This window comes from Staurois parvus, unplaced genomic scaffold (assembly GCF_062004578.1).
Source record: "Staurois parvus isolate SC_StPar_1 unplaced genomic scaffold, SC_StPar_1.0 ptg000142l, whole genome shotgun sequence".
Classification (NCBI taxonomy): domain Eukaryota; kingdom Metazoa; phylum Chordata; class Amphibia; order Anura; family Ranidae; genus Staurois; species Staurois parvus.
The window spans coordinates 2,449,275-2,466,901 of record NW_028317938.1 but is presented as its reverse complement, the minus strand read 5'-3'; the positions used below and the strand labels follow the sequence as shown (position 1 = coordinate 2,466,901).

The window sequence follows — 17,627 nt, the reverse complement described above, 5'->3', positions numbered from 1 at the left end:
GTGATGTAAGGTTCGGATGCAGCTGCTCGACCATGGAAACCCAGTCCACGAAGCTCTCTATACACTGTGCTAATCTGAAGGCCATACGAAGTTTGGAGGTCCTTAGCTATTGACTCTGCAGACAGTTGGTGACCTCTGCACATTCTGCGCCAACCCCTCTCTGTCATTGTACATGGCCTACCACTTTGTGGCTGAGTTGCTGTTGTTCTCAGTTGCTTCCATTTTGTTATAATACCACTAACAGTTGACTATGAAATATTTAGTAGCAAGGAAATTTCACAGATGGACTTATTGTACATGTGACAACTAGAGATGAGCGAATTATTAAAAAATTTGATTCGGCTGATTCGGCGTATTTGCGGAATAAATTCGATTTGAGTCGAATATATTCGCTGCGAATTTAACTTATAAAAAGGGTGTTTCTAGGCTTCAGAGAGCCTTTATATTAGTGCAGAACACTGTACCTTTAATTTAAATGCCCTTGGAGTCTGCTGGGGAAGAGAAATAATACTGTCAGTCAGTATGACATGCAGATGAGTGCCGTCGATCTTAGAATCACCGCACACTTCACTCATTTGGGCAGTCACGGGGCCAAAACCAGAGTGTGGAGCCACAGTGTGGCGGTGGAGGCAGCAGCAATGGGAGGCCATACAGCACCCTATGACAAAATGGAACCCACCAGCAGTGTGAGGAGACCTGAAAGTGGCACATGGCAGAGTGTGGCGATGGAGATAGCAGCAATGGGAGGCCGTACAGGGACCCATGACACACTCTGGACTTGGCAGCAGCATGAGGAGGCGGTACAGGGGCCCATGACAGATTACGGGCCTGGCAGCAGCATGAGGAGTCGGTACGGGGGCCCATGGCAGATTACGGGCCTGGCAGCAGCAATGGGAGGCCCGTAATCTGCCAGCACCCTATGACAAAATGGAACCCACCAGCAGTGTGAGGAGACCTGAAAGTGGCACATGGCAGAGTGTGGCGATGGAGACAGCAGCAATGGGAGGCCGTACAGGGACCCATGACACACTCTGGACCTGGCAGCAGCATGAGGAGGCGGTACAGGGGCCCATGACAGATTACGGGCCTGGCAGCAGCATGAGGAGTCGGTACGGGGGCCCATGGCAGATTACGGGCCTGGCAGCAGCAATGGGAGGCCCGTAATCTGCCAGCACCCTATGACAAAATGGAACCCACCAGCAGTGTGAGGAGACCTGAAAGTGGCACATGGCAGAGTGTGGCGATGGAGACAGCAGCAATGGGAGGCCGTACAGGGACCCATGACACACTCTGGACCTGGCAGCAGCATGAGGAGGCGGTACAGGGGCCCATGACAGATTACGGGCCTGGCAGCAGCATGAGGAGTCGGTACGGGGGCCCATGGCAGATTACGGGCCTGGCAGCAGCAATGGGAGGCCCGTAATCTGCCAGCACCCTATGACAAAATGGAACCCACCAGCAGTGTGAGGAGACCTGAAAGTGGCACATGGCAGAGTGTGGCGATGGAGACAGCAGCAATGGGAGGCCGTACAGGGACCCATGACACACTCTGGACCTGGCAGCAGCATGAGGAGGCGGTACAGGGGCCCATGACAGATTACGGGCCTGGCAGCAGCATGAGGAGTCGGTACGGGGGCCCATGGCAGATTACGGGCCTGGCAGCAGCAATGGGAGGCCCATAATCTGCCAGCACCCTATGACAAAATGGAACCCACCAGCAGTGTGAGGAGACCTGAAAGTGGCACATGGCAGAGTGTGGCGATGGAGACAGCAGCAATGGGAGGCCGTACAGGGACCCATGACACACTCTGGACCTGGCAGCAGCAAGAGGGGGCGGTACAGGGGCCCATGGCAGAGTGGCGAAGCGTAAGCAGCTTAAATTATACAGAGGCCTATGTTAAAAATAATAACATGTTTGGGGCATGATTCATGGCGGATTTAGTCAGTTGTGTCAGGAACTGGTGGTTTGAAATCCAGACTAATCCACGCCTGATTCATTTTCACAAACGTGAGTCTCTCCACACTTTGGGTGGACAGTCGTGTCCTCCGCGGAGTTACAATACCTCCTGCCGCACTAAACACGCGCTCCGATGCCACACTACTGGCCAAGCATGACAGCCTTTCAAGGGCAAATTCAGCTAGTTGGGGCCAAAGGTCAAGTTTCGTTGCCCAGTAGTCAAGGGGATTGTCTACCTCGGTTGGCAGGGTGCTGTCCAAGTAGGCCCAAGCCTGTTGTTTGAGGTCCTGCTCCAGGTCCACCTGATGCTGCTGCTGCTGCGGCTGGTTAGTAGTTTCCTCACTGCGCTGGTGAAGAAAGCTACTCATCATCGACTGCAGACTGAGGCAGCCGCTGCTGGTGGAGCTGCCACTGCTCCTACCACCCCACCCCTCCCCTGCTGCCATGGCAGCGGAACGCGAGCGCACAGGGCCCACAGTGTCTGAGGATGGACGTTGGCGCAGAAAGGCAGAGACCAACTGACTACATAGGTGGTTTTTATAGTACGTTATTTTGGCCTCCCTCTCAGCAGGTGTGAAAAAGGCCACCATTTTTGAACGGTAGCGAGGGTCCAACAAGGTGGACAGCCAAAAGTCATCCCTCTGTCTGATGGTTATTATTCGGCTGTCGCTACGCAAGCAACCGAGCATGCTATGGGCCATTTGTGCCAAGGAATGCGAGGGACTCCCTGCCTCCATCTCCACAGCATACTGCCACGGTGCGTCTGGGTCCTCTGTCTCCTCCTCCTCCTCTACCAGATGCTCCTGCTCCTCCACTCCTGTCCGCTGAGTGGAAAAACCACCCATTTCACTCAATAATTCCTGAGCACCAATGTCCTCCTCTACCTCCTCCTCTTCTTCCTGTCCTGCCCCCACAGGGGTCATGTGGCGTTGAGATCTGTGCGCCACGTCTACCGCACCCTGACCAGCCATTGTTAACAGCATTTGTTCCAGGACGTGCAACAGAGGAATGACGTCGTTCATCCCATAGTCCTGCCGACTCACGAATAGCGTGGCCTCCTCAAAGGGCCTGAGCAAGCGGCAGGTGTCACGCATGAGCTGCCAATGGCTGACATCTAAGTTACACAGGGGAGTACCTTTATCCGCTTGTAACATCAGGAAATCGGTGATGGCCTTTCGCTGTTCGTAAAGGCGGTCTAACATGTGTAGGGTTGAATTCCACCTTGTTGCAACGTCACAGATCAGGCGATGCTGTGGAATTCCGTTCTGCCGCTGCAGCTCAAGGAGGGTGTGCTTTGCGGTGTAGGAATGGCTGAAATGCATGCAAAGTTTACGTGACATTTTAAGGATGTCTTGCAGTGGGATGGTGGATTTTAGGAACCGCTTGATAACCATGGCGCATGGCACAACCTTCCTTGACGCAGAGCAGACACCATGTTCTTTCCGTTGTCGGTCAACATGGTTCCGATTTTCAGTTTGCGCGGAGACAGCCATCTGTCGATTTCTCTGTTCATTACACTCAGAAGTTCCTCCCCTGTGTGACTACGTTCGCCAAGGCATACCAGGTGCAGCACAGCGTGACACCGTTGCACCCTGCACATGTGATATGCCGGTCGGGTAATGGGACTTGGCACGGGGGTGGCGGCTGAGGACACGACGGAAGAAGAGGTGGTAGAGGCGGACATCTTTGCTGGACCAAGGACGTGCAAACGTGGAGGCAAAAGCGGCGTGACCTGTCCAAGTTGCTGGTGCGGCTGTGCCGGCACCACGTTCACCCAGTGGGCCGTAAATGACATGTACTGTCCCTGACCGTAGTTACAGCTCCACACGTCGGCGCTGCCGTGCACTTTGGCAGAGACCGACATGCTCAAAGACTGGCCCACCATCTCTTCTACATGTGAATGCAGGGCTGGCACTGCCTTTTTGGCGAAGAAATGCCGGCTTGGCACTCTCCACCGCGGCTCGGCACAAGCCATCATTTCTCGGAAAGGTGCTGAGTCCACCACTTGGAAAGGGAGGGACTGCAGCACCAGCAACTTGGACAGGAGGACGTTCAGCTTTTGCACCGTCGGGTGCGTGCTCGCAAACTGTTGTCTCTTGGAAACGGATTCCAAGAAAGACTGCTGACGGAATCCGTGAAGAGGAGTAGCAGGAGAAGGAGCATCTGAACGAGCGGAAGATGCCAACGAGCGACAACTCCCCTCAGCAGAGGTGTTGGAGCCTTGACTGGCTGATAGAGGGCGATTGACGTCGGGTGACGGAGCAAGTAACGGAGCGGGTGATGGAGCGGGGGCTGGGGCAGGCAGAACCGCCGTATCTTTATCACAGTTTTCCCAGGCCACCGAATGGCGACGCTGCATATGCTGACGCAACGCTGTAGTCCCAACATGGGCCCCCTGGCCACGCTTGACTTTCTGGCCACATAGTCGACATACGGCTACGTTTACTTCCTCGGGCGGCTTGACGAAAAATTGCCACACCGCCGAGTAGGAAACTTTGCCCCCACTACTCCTCACTGGCTGACTGCTACTTCCTCCGTGCACACCGGCACCACTACTGGCCATGGTGGTAGGCTGCAGTGGAGCTGGCGCTCTACTCCGTGGCCGTTTGCCTCCACTGACACTGCTGCGACCCTGCTGCCTCTTGGGCAACCCACCGAATGTTTTGCTCGCTGCCAAGCTGGCACCCTCTTCTCCTGATGATGCGGAAGCAATAGCCTGATGACGACGAGGCTGCCAAGTGCGATCAGCCTCATCATCATCAATTAGGGTCTCCGCCTCACTACTAGCCCCCTCGGCTGCGTGTGAGTCAGGAGACAGACCTGTCTCTAGACCGGCTACCGAGCCACTCTCCTCGCCAGTACTTCTTCGCCTGGCTGCTGAAGAGGCGGATGTCTCCCCCCGTTCCTGACCGCCCTCTGTTAGCTCTTCCTCACTGTACAGTGGGGCTGAGCCCACAGCATGCGATACTTCGCTTGGTGAGGGAACACCAAAGGACAGGGGCAGGTAGAGGACACGTGATTTCAGTGGGCTTGCTCCCGGGCCATGCCAACTAACGGTTGTGTCTGACGTACCCACTGACCGTTGGCTGTAGGTGTCAGAGGTGACCTGGGAAGAGGAAGACGACCTAGCCAACCAATCGATGACGGCAGGGTTGTCGGTGGAGACACGACCGCTGGATGACACCGGGAGCACTGGCCTCTGGCTGCGACTAGTGCTGCCTCGACCCCTTCCTCTGCTGCCACGTCTGCTCGCTCCTGAAACATTGCCTCCTCTGCCACTCCTCTGCGTGTTGTCTGACATACTGTTTAATTCAACGATTCTGTGTCCCTGAGTAACAATTCTGTGTCCCTGAGTAACAATTCTGTGTCCCTGAGTAACGATTCTGTGTCCCTCAGTAACGATTCTTTGTCCCTCAGTAACGATTCTGTGTCCCTCAGTAACAATTCTGTGTCCCTGAGTAACGATTCTGTGTCTGTCCCTGAGTAACAATTCTGTGTCCCTGAGTAACAATTCTGTGTCTGTCCCTGAGTAACAATTCTGTGTCCCTGAGTAACAATTCTGTGTCCCTGAGTAACGATTCTGTGTCCCTCAGTAACAATTCTGTGTCCCTGAGTAACAATTCTGTATCCCTGAGTAACAATTCTGTGTCTGTCCGTGAGTAACAATTCTGTGTCCCTGAGTAACAATTCTTTGTCCCTGAGTAACAATTCTGTGTCCCTGAGTAACGATTCTGTGTCCCTAAGTAACGATTCTGTGTCCCTAAGTAACGATTCTGTGGCCCTAAAGTCTCTGTGGCCCTAACTCTGTCCCTAATACACAGAGGTCTGTCTCTCTTGAATGACCGGAGGCTAATGGAGAATTCTAAGATGGCCGCAATTTATAGCTCCACCATTACACAGTGCTGGCTGGCTGGCTGCTGATTGGCTAATGCGATCACATGTCATGAATGAATGCATTATGGGTCAGCGCGCCTTGTCTGCGCGCCTTCCCAGAGATCCTCGCTCCGTCGCCACACATTTTTGGGAAAATTCGATTCGTGCATCCGAAGTTTGCTAATTTTCGGATTCGGCGCGAATCGAATTTTTCCTGATCTTCGAAACGAATTCCACTTCGCCATGTTCGATTCGCTCATCTCTAGTGACAACCTATCATAGTACCACGCTTGAGTTCACTGAGCTCCTGTGAGCGACTCATCTTTTCATAAATGTTTGTAGAAGCAGTCTGCATGCCTAGGTGCTTGATTTTATACACCTGTGACCATGGAGGTCATTGGAACACTTGAATCCAAGTAGTGGTGTCTCAATACTTTTGGCAAAATAGTGTACATTGCTTTCCCTACTATAACATATGTTTATTTCAGTATGATCTATACATATATGTATATCTATAGTGAATAAAAGTATGTATTAGAAATAAATCAGCCTTTAGTTATACCTGTCTTCATATGTTCAGCAGTGGTAATAAGGTAACAAAAAGCAAAGGGACCCTTACAAGGTTGCTCCATTGCTTTCCTTTTCCCTCTGAGCACATCTCTTGAACATTCTAGAAGTGCCTGTAGAATGTAAATTATAGCTGTAGTTTAGAGTTAGCTTTGCTTTCTTTGCTTCCTCAGGCTCTGCGGATCTAAATGAGGCACAAATTATAAATGGGACATTTTTCTTCCAAATTATCCTCAATTCACATGAAATTGCCCCTGAAAAAAATGTTTGACAAGGCCTGGGCGATAAATTGATTTCTTATCTTGAGAGTGAGTTATAGCTATAGCTCGCAAAAAGGTGCTGTTCTAGGAAATGAATCAGAAAAGCGCACTCACAAATGCTGTGCATGGATATACTAATCATTTAAATGCACTGTGCAGCAATAGACAGATATGTAATGTACTTTGCACGATCGTTGGTTCAAATGTTGATGTAGTGGCAAGAAGATGCCTATAGTATGCATCAGAATAATGTTTAGTGTGAATAATATATTCATGTTTAATGGGATTGACTATTTGCATTAAGGCATTGAGGGAAAGCTTGCAAAAACAGGAACCGCTACTTCAGTTTTATGGCACCTGCTATAAAGTTCATGAATGCGTTACACAAACACAATTTAGAGTGCTTTATGTTGGCAGATCTAAACAGTACATATGACCCTCACTGAAATGATTCCAGGTTGATAAAATGGAGTGGTTCTACTTTTCTAGCATTGATTAGAAGACTTTGCTTTATAAAGCGTAGAACATAAAAGTGGTAACTGTGTCCTTCTTATCCCCAGTAACAAAAAAGCCTTCCAAGATTTAGCACATTTTTTTTCAACAAAGCTCTTTTATTATATTATTTTTTACAACTATACCACTGTAAAAACAACAGTAATATTGTGTACTTCAGCAGTATTTGTATTTCAGTTTATGCTTTTAAATTACTTTTTGATGCCTTTTTTGATGCTCACAATTAGGCAGTGTGTATTATAAATATATTATAAATAGTATCTGTTATGTCCTTCAATTAATTTTTAGTTTCCAGTGAAAGAGCTGCATTTGTTAGTGGAAAAATGTAAAGTAGGGCAACATCTGCTGCTGTGTCTTAAGATTTACAAATGCAAAAAAGTGTTTTTGAAACTGGATTTTCTAGATTTCTGCATGAACAAAGTCACAATAATGAAGAATATTAGGGGCATTCCTGCTTCCTTTACGCCTCCATAATAATCAAGAAAAGCAGTCTGACTTAACATACATAAAAAACATAAATCCGCGCTAGGTGATAATAACCAGTGAAAAAAACAGTTCAGAAGCAGCACTCTTTAAATATATGTGTATCAGCAAAAGTGCAGTAAAGAATCAATCTGTGCCCAAACTCAATACATAATCTCTAAATAAAAAGAAAATAATAATTAAAAAATCTATAAAATACATTTATATGTGTAATATTCCACACCATCCAAACCATAAATGGTTAAAATATTATAAGTGAACAACTCTAAAATGAAGAAAAAAAAGTTCATCCACAGTGAAAAGTGCTGAGTGAATATCACACTGGGTCTATAGAGATTATGAGATATTTTTAATTTCTGCATAAAAAAACTTTCAGTTCATGTGTATATTTTGGATCTCTTATAAAAAAACAGCCTGCTCTGGAACCCGCCAAAGCATTTTCTTGGTATTGATTCCAGAAAGCTGAGTTGGTTGTTCAAACATGGGGGACTTTTTTGTTAACTTTTTGATTTACACCAGTTTTTTGTGTCCCAGCTGCATTTGAGATGAAGTCTAATGTGAAATTCTATGTTAAAACTGATGGCTAAATAGCAAGAGATGTATAAAAGAGATGTTAGACATACAAAACAGGGACAGTGATGCAAGTTGCAGAAAAGTTGATTATGCCATGCCAGAAAAGTGTGTAAAAGATCATTAAACAGGCAAATGATGGCCCCTCCCTAATTGGAGGATCTTAATAGAGGCAGGAAAGTGGCTTTACACCATTAAGCTTCAGTGACAGTGGTTTTTTTTATGGAACATTCCAAATTACAAAAATACTGCTCAGTTTAAGGTTCAAATTGTATGTACTTGTTCACTGAAAATAATTTCAGTAGTGCGAATTTCGAATTAAGATTCTTAAGAAAAGTCTTAAGAAAAACTGTATGAATATTTTCAGAACATTTGAATTTTGTTGAAAAGATTTAGTTTGCTTTTAACATTTGATTTTGAAATGAACGAAGTTTAGTAAATGAAAATCTCATGCAATGTTAGAAATTCATTAATTCGAGAAAAATATTCCATCCTGCTCTTTTGAATTTTCTTGTCACTGTGGTCGAAAACAAACATTGATTTGACCCACTAATGATTAGAAAAATGAACAAACTTTCCTAGAACATTTTTTCCAAAGAATGTTTGTTCAAACTTTTACCCATCTATGGCCAGCTTTATCTGTCTTCCTATAATTATTTGTCAGCTTTTGAAGGTAGAAGCTGTGGTGGTCAATTTCTCTTTTTTAAAGAATAAAGTTTATTAACTTCCAAGGTAGAACAGAAAATGTAGACAGTAAGTTCACAAAGGAATGTGTCACATACGGTAGGTGCCATATAGTAGAAAAACTGGTAAGTAGATCACAAGCAAAATATCCAGAGCCAAATTACCCCAAGGGTCATAAACAGAAATAGACTGCAATATGCGATAGCAGATCCGATATTCCTTTCTTTTAGAGGTCTTTGACCCGGGTGTACCTTACATTGAGAGGTGGCTGAGGGGGTGTATGGGCCACATAGCAAGATATTTACAGTGCCTGAGTGTGAGAGAAAGTCAAGAAGATAAGAGGAATGGAGGGGGACTGTAAGAGGTAAGAAGGGGGTACAAGAAGCAGAAAAAGAATAAGAGGGGGGAAGGGGAGGGAAATCTCCTGGCTTGGTTGTCCGCCATCAGTATGTTGAAGAATAATATATTAATATGTGAAAGAACAAGGTGTCCACCTCACAGTGGCTCTGTGATGAAAGTAGAATATGAAAATATGATATCAATAAAGGCCTTAAAGTCCACAAAAGATTGTGAAGGGAAAAGGTGACTTAATTCTTCCCACAAAAATCTCCTCCACCACACAGTGCAAGTGCTCGTGAGGACCCTCTCCCTCCAGACAGAAAAACTCACCAGAACCCTATGCCACCCGTTCTCATGACTGGCATAGCTCTTCATTACATACTTAGTCTGGCTGAAAAAAGACAAAAATCCATCCAGTTCAACCAAAAAAAAAAAAAGTTATAATCCTATACCCACAGTTTTGATCCAGAGGAAGGCAAGAAAACCCCAGCAAAGCATGATCCAATTTGCTCCTGCAGGGGAAAAAATTCCTTCCTGATATCCGAAGAGGCAATCGTATATTCCCTGGATCAACTTTACCTATAAATGTTAGTAACCAGTTATATTCTGTGTATCCAAGAAACAATCCCGGATTTTTTTTAAAGCAATCCACTGAGCTGGCCAGAACCAAATCTTGAGGGAGTTTATTCCACATTTTTCACAGCTCTTACTGTGAAGATACCTTTCCATATTTGGAGATTAAATTTATTTTCCACCAGATGTAAAGAGTGCCCCCTTGTACTCTGTGGTGACCTCAAGGTGAATAACTCTACACTGAGTTCACTATATGAACCACTGATGTATTTATACATGTTGATCATATCCCCCCTTAACCACTTGCCACTGCTGTTTATAAACGGCAGGGCGGTGGCACTCCAGGGGCGGGTTGCCGTTCATAAACGGCACCCGCCTTTTATAGCTGTGCGCGCTCCCTGGGACCACGATCCGGTGCCCGCTGTGTCCTCTGGACACAGTGAAACAACGATCGTCGGACGGGACCTCTGTACGAGGTCCCGATCATGTGATCACTGATTAGCCAATCAGTTGGCAGTACAGGGTCGGGTGGTCGTTTATGAACGGCCTCCCCGCACCCTGCTTGTGCGCGCTCCCTGGGAGCGCACAGCACCGCGATCCGGTGCCCGCTGTGTCCTCCGGACACAGTGAAACACCGATCGTCGGACGGGACCTCTGTACGAGGTCCCGATCATGTGATCACTGATTGGCCAATCAGTGATCACATGCAAAGTAGTAAGCAAGATGTCACTTGTGACATCATTGCTTACTACGTGTGAAATCTACGTGTGAAATCTTCATCACCCTCCACAAGTAGTACAGTGTCACCATGGTGACACTGTACTGCTAGGGTGACAGTATGTAAAAAAAATAAATTAATAAAAAATAATAATATAAAAAAATAAAATAAAAATGTAAAAAAAAATGTTTAAAAATTATAATTTTTGGTTATAAACTAATTTGTTTTTGTTTTTTTTTTACTAAAAAGATAACGAAATACATTTTGGCAAAGATTTATGATGAAATATTATTTATTTGCAAAATTTTATAAAAAAAACACTTTTGTTCAAAATTTTTGGACTTTTTCATTTACATAGCAAAAAAAATAAAAATCCCAGCAGTGAATAAATACCACCAAAATAAAGCTTTTTCTGTCGCAAAAAAATGGTAAAAAATTAATTTGGGTACAGTGTTGCATGACTGCGCAATTGTCATTCAAAGTGTGATAGCGCTGAAAGCTGAAAATTGCCCTGGTCAGGAAGGGGGTAAAAGTGTCCGGTCTGGAAGTGGTTAATATCCTCTTCTCAAGAGAGAATAAATTCAGTTCCTCTAATCTTTCCTCATAGCTGAGCTCCTCCATGCCTCGTATCAGTTTGGTTGGTTGGCTTTGTGTATAATTACACCTCAGTTCCAGGATATCACGTCATCGGATCACTCCTCCATCCAGCTTATTATTAACCATAAATGTATATGAAAGAGAAAGAATAAACTTCCAATGGTACAGTAAACCAGTTACCCTTAATTTATTGATAAAAAGCCACTCACAATTTAAAACCGAAAAGCACACTCATTTACATTCAAAATGGCGTCAGGCCGGCACAAACAGTGGTCCCTCAGCTGTCTCACCACCTTTGTCTTCCTCTGTGATGAAGTCGGAAGTGATGAAATGTGCTGGAGCACAGCGATTGGAAGTGGCGTCAGGACTGGAACAGGAAGTGACATGGCAGAGAAGCCAGTGCATTCCGAAAGGACAGCTGAAGAAGCACTGTTTAAAACACAATTTGTTTTAAATTGTGAGTGACTTTTTATTAATAAATTAAGGGTTGTTTACTTCACTATTGGAGGCTGTTTCTTTCTCTTTCACATGAATTTATGGTGATTATTGAGCCAGATGGAGGAGTGATCTGATGATGTGATATCCTGGAACTGAGGTGTAATTATAAACAATGCGAGCTATGCCAGTCATGAGAATGTGTGGCATAAGGTTCTGGTCAGTTTTTCTGTCTGTAGGGGGGGGGACCTCGAAAGCAATTGTGATGTGTAGTGCAGAAGATTTTTGTGGGAAGAATTGAAGCACCTTTTCCCTGCACTATCTTTTGTGGACTTTATTTGAGGACTTTATTGATATAATATTTTCACATTCTACTTTAATCACAGCGCCACTGTGAGGTGGACACATTGTTTTTCCACATATTGATATATTTTTTGATTTAACAAGGTGGCAGCAGTGACTTCTCAGCATAAGTATATGTATTTATTTTGAATTGAAGGTGGTGAGGTGCTAAATTGTTTTCATGGCTAATTTAGTCTACAGTGTGGGGTTTTGTGATATAATGTGTAGAGTAAGGCAAAAAGCTGGAAAATAAGCTGTATGAACAATCAGATGAAAGGTTGGAGTTTATAAGTAGTAGAGAAATCAATCCAAACAAACCACAGGGCTGTAAACTTTGATTGGTGCTCATATAGACAGCAGTCAGCTCTTCAATTCTTATAACGTAATAAAATTCTTTTAACCATTCTCTAATAGTTGGGACAGTAGTTCTCCAATGTCTAGGGCAATTTCTCTTTTTCTGTACTCTGTCTGACAATGGGCTTAAAGTTCCTTTTGAAACCAATTGTGGTTTTATGAGCTTTAACAACTTGTCTTCTGAGCTCATTTTTGATTGGGCCATAATGCAGTTCAAGTCAAAACACCACCTGAACTGATTCAAACAGCTGTCTCTTTGATTGGAATACTCCAGTTACCAGCTTCAAAATTATCTTAGAGGCCAACATTCTTCTACTATCAAGGACCCTCATTGTACTGTTTGTCCAGTAAAGATAATGTGAAATATTGCATGTGTTCTTTGTTATATAAGACTGTTTTTATAAATATGACAATATTTTATAAATCAAATCACATGCAGTAGCAATTCATATAAAAATTCTGAGAATTCCTACAGATTGTATTTTTTAAAAGCCAATATAATATGACAGTGCAAAGTGTATCAATCTATAACAATCAATCACAGGTCATATTTTTTACTGATTTCACTTGGCCAAATTCAAATCTGATTGGCTGCCATAGCATGCTGCACCAAACATTTTCCCCCAGCACTTCAACTAGTTAAAAAATGCTGCCTCCATTTACTTAAAAAACAACTACAGATATATCTAAGTCTTATTTCTTCAAGCATCAAAGTTTGATCTTGCACAGGCAAGGTTTGTTGACAGAAATATACATTAAAGGTTCAGCTGTCTCACATGTAAGTACAGCTAAGCATCAGAATGATCTATTTTCAGGTTACTAACTGATATATACCTTTGTACAGGGAGACATGAAGATGAAAGAGATTTTGAAGAATACACACCAGTTTCTGCAGAAATTCTGTCATGGGAACCCAGAAAACCAGGCTCTGCTACATAAGCACCTTTCCTTGTTCCTGACCACTGGTGTAAGTAGCATAAAGATACAGAACATTGTCAGTCACTTACCTATTTCTTTCTGATATGTATTTATTGTACTCTTTGCAACTAAACCACCTCAACACATATTTCCAGCTGAAGGGATTCTTTTACAACTTTAAAATTCACATACGCAGGCCTACTACCGTCCTAGAACTGGAGTGCTTTTTAAAGGGAACTTATGAAGATAGGAATATGCATATTGACATTAATAACCTAATGAATGCATGTACAAAATCTGTCACCATAATTCCAGCATACCTATCTAGGGAATTGGTGACCTGGAGCTAATACGTAGGATGGAGTTCACTGACTTCACTGACTACATGCTTGTTCCAGTTTTGCAACTGACTAGCTATATGACAGTTTCAGAGCTTGTACTTTAATACGTCAGCAATGTCATATTTCTGTTGTTGCAGATTCCCTTTAATTTCTGTGGTTAAAATTAAATGTCTGAAATGTATCACATGCTGTGTTTGTTCTGGTAGTTAGTGAATCGTATTTTTAACAATATTTTTTCAGTGTTAATGTCAGTGTTAGGCAGGGGCGGACTAACAACTCATGGGGCCCCCGGGCAATAGGGGATCATGGGACCCCTGTGTCCTTGCCCAAACTCAAAAAAGCCTATGAAAAAGGTACCAGGGGCATCTCATGGGGCCCCCTACTGATCCCGGGCCCTCGGGCAGTACCCGAGTTTCCAAATGGTCAGTCTGCCCCTGGTGTTAGGTATAATCACCATACAACAGGCTTTCAGTTTCTTGGCATAACAAAAATTGTACAAAAGTGTTAACTTATGTAAGGCTCACAGTGAATTGAATAAATATTTGTCCACGTTCTCACTTTAGCTCCAGGCCATTTCTGGCACTTTTTGTTTACATGTTAAAATCAGTATTTTTTGCTAGAAAATGTCTTAGAACCCCCAAACATTATATATTTTTTTAAAGCAGAGGCCCTAGAGAATAAATTGGTGTTTCTTGCTTTTTTATTACGTCTCCTAGTATTTGCTCATCGGTTTTTTAAAAGCAATTTTTTCAGAAAAAATACACTGTTTTGAATTTCACTGCAAAGAAACAGTACATAACCCAATTGTTTTGGGGAAAAAAGTGATGTTACGCCGAGTAAATAGATACCAAACATGTCACGCTTTAAAATTGTGCATGACTGCGCAACGGCGACAATGGCGTAAATTTCATAGGCAGCGCTTTAAAAGCCTTTACTTTAGATTTACAGAGGAGGTCTAATGATAGAATTACTGTCTATGATCTGACGATCATGGTGATACCTCACATATGTGCAGGACCGATGCGTGCAGTCGCCTTTGTGCGCGAGCATGGGGAATAGGGGCACCTTAATTTTATTTAATTAATAATTTTTTTTTATTTTTAATTTTTACACTGTCAACTTTTATTGCTGTCACAAGGAATGTGAAAATCCCCTGTAACAGCAATAGATACGTCACACGTATTTTTATGGAGGGATCTATGGGACCCCATATCCCTCCTCTGCACTTGCACGCAATCAAAACACAAAGATCAGTGTTCTTGAATGTGTTCAGATTTTTAAAAATGGTGAAAGTTTCTGAGTAAACCAGAAATTATGTCAGGTCATCTCTGCCAGTTTACAATAAAGGAGAGCCAATAAAAACCTATTCCGGCTTTGTTTAGTTGTCTGGCCAGTCCGCGGACGCTCCAGCTGTTTGCTCGGGACCCCCAGGGAGATGGGAGATTGTGAGAGGGCAGCAGGAGTGTCCCCTCCCAATACTTGTACGAGCAATTGAGCAGCTAGTAGCCGCTCCAATTGCTTGTACAAGAAAGCCAACCTCTGGCTCTTAAACACAGTACCGGGGTTATGTCTGCATCTGCAGGCATCCCTCCGGTATAACCACGGAAAGTCCAGTGACGTACGGGTATATTGCTGGTCCAGAAGTGGTTATCGTTATCCATTCTGTTTCAGTGACATAATATTTGCAGGTGACACACAATCTAGCATAGATTTTGCTGGATACGCTTTATTGACCTTTCTGTTCCTGATTTTTCTGGGCTAAAGAGGTTTACTGTTTTTCAGCTGGCAGGGTAGGCAGTGTAGTAGTACATACACAGCCCGTGTTCTGTATACATGCGCATCTCAGTTTTTGGGGTTTCACATGTTTTTAAACCTGTTCAGCCAACTGTAACTGCTGGGGAATAAAGATGCAGTTGGGATAATATGCGTTGTTTCATACATTAAGATGCATTAGCTAAATGACAAAAATACATTTAGTTTTACATAAATTATTACATAGACATCTGCTGCTCTACAATTTTTTTCTGTATTTTTATCACTTAGACATTTGGTTTGCAGACATTTTTAGCTGGTTAGACTCTGTCACCATGCACAATTGGAGTCTGTCAGTCTCTGGGCAGCATCATAGAGGGTGATATCACAGTGTATATCAGAATACAGATTTTAATGTGCAGCAAGTTTTACAATTTTGTGAGTACAGTCAGTTGTAATGCCACACCAATACCCAAGCCATCCCACAAGTATTTCTGTGTCAGATCATCTGTCACGGGTGAGGTCACAATGAAGGCACCATCATTTACTTGTTTATGTCATTTGTATTGCTGTATTTGGTTCATACTATATGTATTTCTTTATCTTTGCCATATATTGATAGTCTGATGACCTGCATTCCTCCACTACAGTATCTGTATTGTGATTCATTGTCTGACAACTGGCTAAGCTATGTTTAAAACAATATTCAGTGTGCCTAAAGCTCAAGCTACGTATGTAACTTTTCATCTCAGAGATTCTGAGAAGAAACTCCAGCACAAGAAATTTCTAGTTTATGCTATTGCGGGAGATTCTTAAAGCGGAACTTTACCCATAACATCTTGATAAAAAATTATGTTATTTAGCAAAAAACATACATTCCACATTAATATTTGTGGTATCAAAATGAGTTTGTGCTGTAAATTTCCTCCGGCATTGCTCTTGTTTCTTCTTGGAAGGAAAATACAGAGCTGCTCCAGATAAGTTCACTCAGTCCAAACCCCACACTTCTCCAGTGTGTGTGTGTAGCGGCCCGGTTCACACACCTATGCAATGGTAATGGAAAAATCCGGATTGCCAAACTAAAACACCACAGTTCACTTTATTAATCTTGAATGAAACAGCAGAAAAACACCATACAGAACCCAATTGGGGGATAAAAGGTTCACGCGAATCTCACTGGCCTCAGAAATTAATCATGATCTTTTGTCCCCCACTGGAGTTCGGTATGTTGTTTTTATGCTGTTTCATTCAGTATTAATAAAGTGGACTGTTGTGCTTTATTGCAGCCATCTGGATTTTTCCTGTTTTTTTCTTGCTGGAGGTTGCTGTTTTGTTGAAGCCCAGAGCCCCTTAGCAGCATTAAATCTTTACGCTGTCAGCAGATCAGCCTCCACAAATTCAGCAGTGCTAAAAAAATAGCAACTGAGCATGTGCAGAGCAGAGTGAGACAGTGTATTACTGGATTTTCTACAGTATAGGCACTTATTTGTAATAATCTCACACAACCGGTATCCCCTATAAATATATATGTATAATAACTCTGGATGCCAAAGTATCACTTTCTCCCCCGAAAGTCTAAACAAAGAGTCTCTCACAGCGTCTCTATATCAAATAAACCCAAAGTGATGTCTTATTCCTTTTTCTTCGTTCAGTATCTTCACGTGCGTGTTTTCTACTCCATTCTCCACTCATTCCCTTCAAAAAAAGTTAAAACACACATAGTGTATTGTCCTCAATACACATACACTTGTGACTATAAATCACACTTACAAAAATCCATGGCAAATGTGCTCAACACTCCACCATGTGTGCACGTCTAGATGTCTGTTATTCTTACTCTTACCCTCTACTTGAAAACTGCTTATAGCACATTCCACCTCCTGGATTCTTCCACTAAGTAGACTTTCCTTCCTTTCTTCTCAAATGATGAACCCTCCAAAGAGATTACAATATGATAGCCTTAATTCATCAAAGTTGTGCTCTCATAACTTATAAATGCACCACCAGTGAAGAGTGAATCCACACTCCACTACCTCACAGACCATGCAGCTTACCAAACTGAGCCAGTGCACCCATATGAGATAACAGCTCCTCCTGGCCACTCTTACTCCACATAACACATGACAGTTAGTCTGCCCCAATCCTCCAGCACAGGATAACAACGGTTGCTCTCGGTTCGATTGTAGCAGCATATAATGGGTCAGAACAAAAAGGAATCCATAGTGTATTACATCATTAAAATCAACCAATCAATTTATTCAATAAAAAAGCTCTCACACACGATTATAACATATCAGCAGTTTCTCCTTTAGCTCACTCTGGACCTCATCCAAGATGGCAGTTAGGCAACT

General features: G+C 43.5%; 1 protein-coding gene across 2 annotated transcripts in view; it reads left to right on the top strand.

Moving 5' to 3' along the window:
- ITPR3 (inositol 1,4,5-trisphosphate receptor type 3) overlaps positions 1 to 17,627 on the top strand; it is a 465,627-nt gene that overhangs the window by 227,397 nt on the left and 220,603 nt on the right. For both annotated transcript variants that reach the window (XM_089673590.1, XM_089673591.1), the window contains exon 29: positions 13,110 to 13,232. In XM_089673590.1, the coding sequence (XP_089529716.1) occupies positions 13,110 to 13,232 (123 nt within the window). The remainder of the gene's footprint in view (positions 1 to 13,109; positions 13,233 to 17,627) is intronic.